Raw genomic sequence first — 7,350 nt, 5'->3', positions numbered from 1 at the left:
GCTGCCGGGCAGCCCGCTGCCAGGTTTGGGGAGGGGAGGGACAGGCATGGAGCAATGCGCCCAGAGTGCCTCATCACGAGCAGTCATTCAACCAAAGCTACAGTAAGGAGGTGGTTGGGGTTAGAGGGCCACCTCTGATCCTATTGTACAGGGGAGGAGGAGCAGACCCCAGTTTAGAGAGCCGTGTCTTCAGCCTCGATGCGGGGCCCAAAGAGCTGCTCTGCAGTTGCTTTGCCATCGTACTTGGGCAGGTTGCCACCAAAGTCTGCTGGCAAGATGTCGGCGTCGATCTCCTGGTAGAAGGACTCCAGCTCCTCTCCGTGCACAAAGACCTGGAGGGAGATGGGAGCGACCCTCAGCAGAGAACCAGGATGACTCTTCCCTGCTGCTCTGTTTCACCCAGGGACGTGTCTCTGCCTCCGGGTCCCTTTCCCACACTCACCCTCTCCAGCAGTTTGCTCTTGAGGAATGGTTTGACCACGTTGTAGGTGGTGGTGAAGTACCAAGGCTGGTGGATGAAGTGGACGGCCTTGAACCGTGCTGGGAAGGAGTCCTAGGATCCCAAACCCAGACATGGATGGTTACAGAGGGTGCTGGCCACATGAAGCCAGGCGGGCAGCAATGGACACCCTGACACTGCCGTGGCTCCCCTCGCCCAATCTCCCCTTCTCTCTTTGATGGCCCCTTTTTTGCTCTGACCCAGAGGATCAGCTGTCCCAGCCCCAGGAGTACCAGGGAAGCTGAAGAGCCTCCCAGATGGTTCATTGCTCCCACTACACAAGAAGGACCGCATCCCTCTGGTCCTCCTTCCCTGGAGAGAGCCAAGTTTCTTTGGCAGAAATCCTGGAGTGCCTGTCGGTCTCCATCCAGCCTGGACCAGGCTGGGCTGAGAGGGTGGTGAGGAAAGGCCTCCAGGCCATGCCGCAGGATGCTGCAAGGAGTGGTGGTACTGCTTCTAGTTGGGCTTTTGAGAGGACAGGGACCTGGGGCTGGAAAAACAGGATCCATCTTGCAGGATTAAGCCAATTAGCTGGCAAGGGAAGGAGCATGTGACGGGGAACAGCCTCTCCACGATGCTTTCTGCTGGTGTCAGCGTGGTGGAAATCGCAAACCCTGCTAGCCCTGCCTGCTCCTTTCCCTGAGCTCTCTATTCCCCCAGGACCTGCTCTGCCACTGCTGGGCGCAGACTTTGCCACCTCACCTGCAGCATGTCCACCATTTTCTTGAGCTCAGAGGGTTTGATCCCTGACGCCTGCTGCATGGTGAAGCCCTTGAAGTTCTCAATGATGCAGAACCCGTTGATCTGGGTCTCTTCGTTTTCCAGCAGCTTCTCCAAGATAACGCAATAGGCACGAAGGATCTGATGGAGAGGAGAGACAGCAGGTCTGGTATTAGGTCTCACCTCCCATAGACCCCAGGAGGTTCCTGGGAAGAGTCCCATGGAGCATTAGCCAGGGTCTGCTTGACTCCGGCCTGCTTGTTGCAGCCAGCCCCAGGACTTCAGAGCAGGGAGGGCATTTCGGGGGATGCTCAACAACCACCACGTTCCCCTTTCAAGTCGGGTGCATCTCAGATCTGGATCAATGATATGCTGAGACCAAATTCAGAGCTGAGCAGAAAAAGGAGCTGGGAGAAATTGTGAGTTACAATGCCTGGAGACCTCTTTGCCAAGAAGCCCTTTCCGTGCCCTGTGCCTCAGTTTCCTCCTCTGCCCTGCAGGTCCCTCCTTTCTAAAGCACCTTGATTTAATGGCATGGTGCCTTTCTTCACCCTGTGTTACCTGGGCTGGGGGATGCACACCCCGAATTTGGCCTGCACCTTGCACCGCATCAGGGTGCAAAGGAAAGGGAACCCTTTCGGATGGACCATGCTCTCCCAAGCTCCCTGGAAGGATAAATTCAAAGGGCTACAGATTTGCCTCAACCTGGATGGCTGGAGGGTGTGTGTGGACATATGTGTATGTGTGTGTAAGGGATGCTGCGTTCAGACGTGCCGAGCGGGACAAGCCCAGGAGCGGGACCACTCTGCTCCGGGAGCGACGGCTGGGCTGGGCTGACCTCATCAAAGGTGATCTCCTCGTAATCCCAGTTCTCGATGTTGAAGAGCATCACCACCCGGCCGTACTTGTCTCTGCTGGCCAGGATGCCGGGGTAGCCGGCTTCGATGGTGCTGCGCACGGCCTCGGGGGTCAGGTTGTCGAAGAGCTCGGGGTACTGCTGGCGGAAGCTCACGTAGCCTGGAGAGAGGGAGAAATCGGGGAGGACAACGGCTGCTCGCCCGGCCTCAGGAAACCAGGGCAGCGCTGGGGAAGCCGCCAGAGACAGGGCAGGCTGGCAATGGTGAGACGTCGGTCCTGAGCCCGAGAGCTGTGGACCAGCTGTGCCCGGAGTCCATGTGGGTCAGGTCTTCTCCAGCACAGGGGGTGAGAGGTGCTCAGCCTTGGCCCCAGCACACTCGGTGTTATTCTCCCCATGCCAGGGGCTTCCCACGCCTGCCTTCTCTCCAACACCTCAACGAGCAGATACAGTCATTTCTCCCCTCATCTCCCTTCTCCCCTTCCTCCCCATTTGGGTGACATCCCCCAGCTTCCCTCCCTTGGCACCCTGCGGGCACGAAATATGGAATCTCGTCCTGGGAAAATGCAGCGAACAAAACAGCTCTTCCGGGAGCCAGCGCTGATAATTACAACTCATTATCCCCCAAGCTGACACAAAGAACAGCAGAGCCGGAGCCAGGCAGGTCCCTGCCAGTGGCCACCCCCTGGGCTGCCCTCCCGCTCCCCCTCCATCCTTATGGGTCACTCTCAGTGTGGGGAAGGGGTGCCACAAGCCCCCCAGCCTGCCCCCAGACCTCGAGGGGTCCCAGGGGTGTTGAGCCCACCAGGCACCGTGCACAGAAGCATACGGGTGGGTGCAGGATCTGCTCCTTACAGGGGTACATAGGGCATGTATAGGGCATGGGGGTCTCGAGGGGATGCAGCCCAAACCAGCTGGGTTTGCTGCACAAATGAAACAGCCTGCCACCACCAAACACATTTTTTTCCCCGTTTTGTCCAGTAAATCAGCAAGAAATGGGACTGTCTTGGTGTTGCAGGATGCCTGGCACCACCCTCATTTATTTCCTTCCCCATTCCAACTCTTTCCTCTGTATCCCAAGCCCCCGGCCCTGCCTTTTTCTATTTATCCTCTCTCCTCATCCGCTTCCCATGCCAGGGTCCTGCTCTGCTGGCACAGCCCAGACCAGGGGGCTGGAAGGCTCCAGAACAGGGCCGGGAGCTGCTGGTGGATGTGTACCCCCGTCCTCGCCCAGTGTCACAGCCCGGGACCCCTCCCCACCTTTCAGCAGGTCGTAGGCCCTGTGGATGTCGAACTTGCGGGCACGGATGAAGCGGAGGAAGAAGGAGTCGTCCTTCCCCTGCACCTTCTCGGCCACCGCCTTGCACACCTCCTCGCCAGCCGCCCGCTCCTGCACCAGCTCCCGCAGCGCCTTCACCGCCACCTCCTTCTGCTCCTCTGTCTCGTTCAGCTCATCCTTCGCCTGGGGGGGAGCAGGGAGGGGGCCCAGCTCAGTGATGCCCCCCATGCATCCCAAAACACCCCAGGAGTCATTTAGGCACCCAAAAGCCCGGTGGGGTGCGGTGATGCTCACTGCAGCATCCCGGTGCGAGGAGGGCAGGGTGACCCAGGTCCCCTACTCACAGACCCTCTGGAGTAAGCACATCCCCCCCCCAACACAAGAGCCCATCGAGGGTCTCCTCTGACCTCCGAGAAGGAGCAGGTGCCCCTGGCTGTGCCTGCCCCCTGCGGCTGCCCTCACCTTCTGCAGGGTGTGGGGGGGGATCTTCTCACACCTCCCGAAGACGGGGCCATGGTCCTTAGTGGTGAGGTGCTCCAGCTTGGTGCGCAGGGCCTGCTCCTCCTCTGAGACGATGCGGAAGGTGCCCGTCTGGGGGCAAGGAGAGGATGTGGGGTCTCCCCAGCCAGCCCCCCAACTCCCTGCCCCACCGCTGGTCTCCTAGGATGGGGGGGGCTATGAGGAAGGGCAGAGCCTCCATGCCTGCACCCGAGGAGATGCAATGGGATGGAAATAGGCTGTGTGCCACCCAGGCTCCCTGCCGTGGGCTGAGAGCAGCCGGGGGGGCGAGGGGTGCATGGGGTGTGCCCCATCCCAGCGCTGCGGGGAGGGGATGCTCAGAGCCCGGGGGACAGGGCGGCGCAGGGGCAGTACTCACAACCGCAGACATGTCGTCGTCTGTCCTCCGTCAGCCGCAGGACACTGGGAGAGGGAAGGAGGAATCAGCAGCGGCAGGGATCCCTTCAGCCCCACTGTGCCCCATCCCCTGCCCTTCTTGCTCAGGCAGGGACACCCCAACCGTCCTCAGCTCCATCACATACTGCCTGCATCTCTGCCTGCCTGCCGGAGACTGAGCAGCTTTGAGAAACACCAGGGATGCTTGCAAAAGCAGCTTAAAAACATGGGTATTGATCGTCTGACACCTTCATCCTTTTTTTCTGGCTCAGTCTGTCCGCTGGAGGCTGGGGGCATCTCATGGGGATCCCCAATCCCATGAGCTCACCCAGTGCCATTTCATCTCAGACCATCCTCATACAGGCAGAGGCGAGTGCCCAGCTTTGGCCAGGTGGGCAGCCGGCTCGTGCTTTTACTGCCTTTTGTTTCTACTGCCCCATTATCCCCAAGGTGTTTCCCAAACCCTCGAGCCCCTGCTGCTCCAGCCCAGAGCCCGTCGCCGGCTGCAAGATTGGACCGTGAGCCTCTCGGCATCTTTCTGACGCCGTCTGGGTGAAACACCTTGTTCCCATGCATGAGGAGGAGGAAGCCTGCCTTCATTCTCCCTCCAGCGCCCAACCCTGCCCCTGCCAGGCCATAGCACCGGCTCCGAGCCCAGGATGTGTGAGGGATGCTTGGCTCCAGTTCAACCACTTCCCAGGGGCATCCTCTTCCCCACCAGCTCCCAGGGAAGGGACAGGCATCCCCTTTTTCAAGGCACTAAAAGCAATCCCAGCCTTGGAGGTGCCAGGTTAAGGGAGGGCTGCATTACGGTCTCCGATGCAAAGTTATTTTGGGTGGAAAAAGTCCCGGGTACTCACCAGGGAAAGGAAAAGCTGAACCGTCGACAGAGGGTCAGTGCACGGGGCAGAGACAGACGCAAGGATGGCGAGGCCAGAGTGGAGCAGGAAGAAAGCCGGGCGAAAGCTTTGTAGAGTCACCGGGTTGGGATTAGACCGTCACAAGGCATCAACTCACTGCAGCTTTGTAATTAAATCAGCATAACCCAGGCAAGAAACCCCATTAAAACATTACAAAAGGCAGCTGAGGAGAGGGAAGGAGGGAGCCGGGGCTCTACTGGCCAGCCGGAGCGTGCGTGGAGGGGTGGGCTGGGATGCCAGACCCGATTAACGAAGTATAAAAGCTTCTCATTGTGTAACTCGCTCATTAGCACGGGGCAGGGGCAGAGGAGGCGATGGGCAGCCTGCCACCCCAGCCCAATCCCCCAGGGTGAGCAGGCCACGTCTCTTCCCCAGCTTCTGCCCCAAAAAGCCTGGCAAGGTCCCACTGTGAATTTGGCCGCGTGGGCAGGGCTGTGGGGACAGGTCCACGGCAGAGGATGCTCCTGGGGCTGGTCCCTCCTGGGGCTCTGCAATGAGGCCACCCAAACCAGCATCCATACGAGGCTACTTTCAGCTTTTAAAATAAAAAAACATGGGCAGATATTTTTTTTTTACAAGGCCCCCAAGCGATGGTTGCCTGCTTGCAGCTTTGGGAACTGGAACCCAGTCCACCCCCGGGGTGATGCCACAGACCTGTGAGGGAGGGGAGCCCCGGGATGCGGCAGGGACCTCACTGAGCCCACACATGGGTGCAGCGGGATGGCAAAATGAGTTTTTTTGGGACATCACAGCATGCTGAAGCCGCATTGGGCAGGGGAGCCCTTGCAGCCGTAAGTCTTTTTGGGCCCAGGGTTGCGGGAGCTGGGTGAGGATGCAGTGAGGATGGGGCTGTGCACGGCTCTTTCCCCAAGCCCAGAAGAGCTCGGCCGGGCTCTTACTGTGATGGGGATTTTGGGGAGGTGGTGGGGCCGGCCTAAGCAGCAGAGCAGGACTGAAGGGGCTTACACAAGGCATGTTTTGTAATGCCACCGGGATTTACGGATTTGGTTTCCACAGGGCTGCCCTGCAAACCAACCGAGACCCCGCTGCGAGGGAGGGAGGAGGAGGAAGGCACGAGACTCCAGATGAAGGGCAGGGGGGAGCGGGGAGGGAAAACCCGGACCTGTGCCAAGACCCCGAGCGATGCCACCGTGGCCAGGGGCACCACGTGCTGCTCTCCACTGGAGACCTCCCAACCTCCCCGTCCCTTTCCCATGCCAGCCCTGGCGCAAGGCTCAGCTCCCTCCTAGAGCTTGTTGGATGTTTGTCTGCAGCCCAGCTAGCAAGACGGTGTGTGACTGGGGGACATCCTCAGCGTGGGGGCTCCCCAACAGACCCAACGGCCCTGCACGGGGGTGGCAGAGGGGACCTGTGCTCCCCTGGCCACCTGGGCATCCTGGCCATCATGCTCATCGCAGATAAAATAGTTTTGCAGACTCACGTGCAACTCCTGGCATCACCAGGTGGGTGCTTTGTCCTGGGAAAAGGGGTCTTCGAAAGGGGTGGCAGCCCCAAGAGGGACCCACCCCAAGGGGGACCCACCCCAAGGCGCTGTAGCCGGATCCCTTAGGGAAGCTCTCGGCCAGGTCCAGTTATCCCTCTCCCCACGGCCCCTGGCCCCAGGCGAACCCGCTCCCCGTCGCTCAGCAGCATCAGCTCCCGCTCCCTGTGAGCATGGGGCTTGTGAAATCTCCCATGCTGTGCTGGCACCGGATCCTCCGGCTAAATCCCGCTGCTTAAAGGCAGGCTAAACCTCCTCGTGCGCCCAAGGCCTCCCCTCGTGCCCGTTGGAATTAAGGGGTTTACTCGAAGGGCTACGCACCCCACGTGGGTGGCACTCGCAGGGGCCGGGTGCTGCTGCTGCTGGGTGGCCCTGAATGGGCAGTTTGTGCCGAGCACCCCAGTGGCCCCCCGGCTGCCCGCCCTGTGTGCCTGCACCCCACGCCGCCTGTACTCCACACCGCCCTGCACCCCACGCCATCCTGCACCTCGTGCTGCACCCCAAATGCGTGCACACCACACCACCCTGCGCCCCACGTGCCTGCACTCCACACCACCCTGTACCCCACGGTACCCTGCACCCCACGCGTGTGCGCCCCACGCGTGTGCGCCCCACGCTGCCCTGCATCCCACATGCCTGCACCCCGCGGGACTCGAACCCGCGGCCTCCCGGGCGGCCGGG

The 7,350-nt window shown here is 60.5% G+C and overlaps 1 protein-coding gene across 1 annotated transcript; it reads right to left on the bottom strand.

The window, feature by feature from the left end:
- Positions 1–4,294, bottom strand: RLBP1 (retinaldehyde binding protein 1). The gene is made up of 7 exons (XM_009276565.2): positions 4,232–4,294; positions 3,817–3,945; positions 3,336–3,537; positions 2,058–2,236; positions 1,202–1,360; positions 443–553; positions 1–332 (listed from the first exon to the last, which is right to left on the bottom strand). The coding sequence occupies exons 1-7, from the start codon at positions 4,241–4,243 to the stop codon at positions 174–176; spliced, it is 951 nt and encodes a 316-aa protein (XP_009274840.1). The 5' UTR covers positions 4,244–4,294; the 3' UTR covers positions 1–173.
- Between the last annotated feature and the right edge of the window lie 3,056 nt (positions 4,295–7,350).

The sequence above is a fragment of the Aptenodytes forsteri genome, unplaced genomic scaffold (genome assembly GCF_000699145.1).
Source record: "Aptenodytes forsteri isolate BGI_AS27 unplaced genomic scaffold, ASM69914v1 Scaffold1, whole genome shotgun sequence".
In the NCBI taxonomy this organism is placed as follows: Eukaryota; Metazoa; Chordata; class Aves; order Sphenisciformes; family Spheniscidae; genus Aptenodytes; species Aptenodytes forsteri.
The sequence above is the reverse complement of the archived record's forward strand: the minus strand, read 5'-3'. Positions and strand labels throughout refer to the sequence as shown.

Bases quoted from the DNA above. Each gene is read 5' to 3' on its own strand.
- RLBP1 (XM_009276565.2), bottom strand. The intron at 3,538-3,816 runs GTGAGGGCAGCC...GCTCCCCCCCAG, and splicing joins CCCCCCACACCCTGCAGAAG to GCGAAGGATGAGCTGAACGA. The intron at 333-442 runs GTGAGTGTGGGA...ATCTCCCTCCAG, and splicing joins AGAGCAAACTGCTGGAGAGG to GTCTTTGTGCACGGAGAGGA.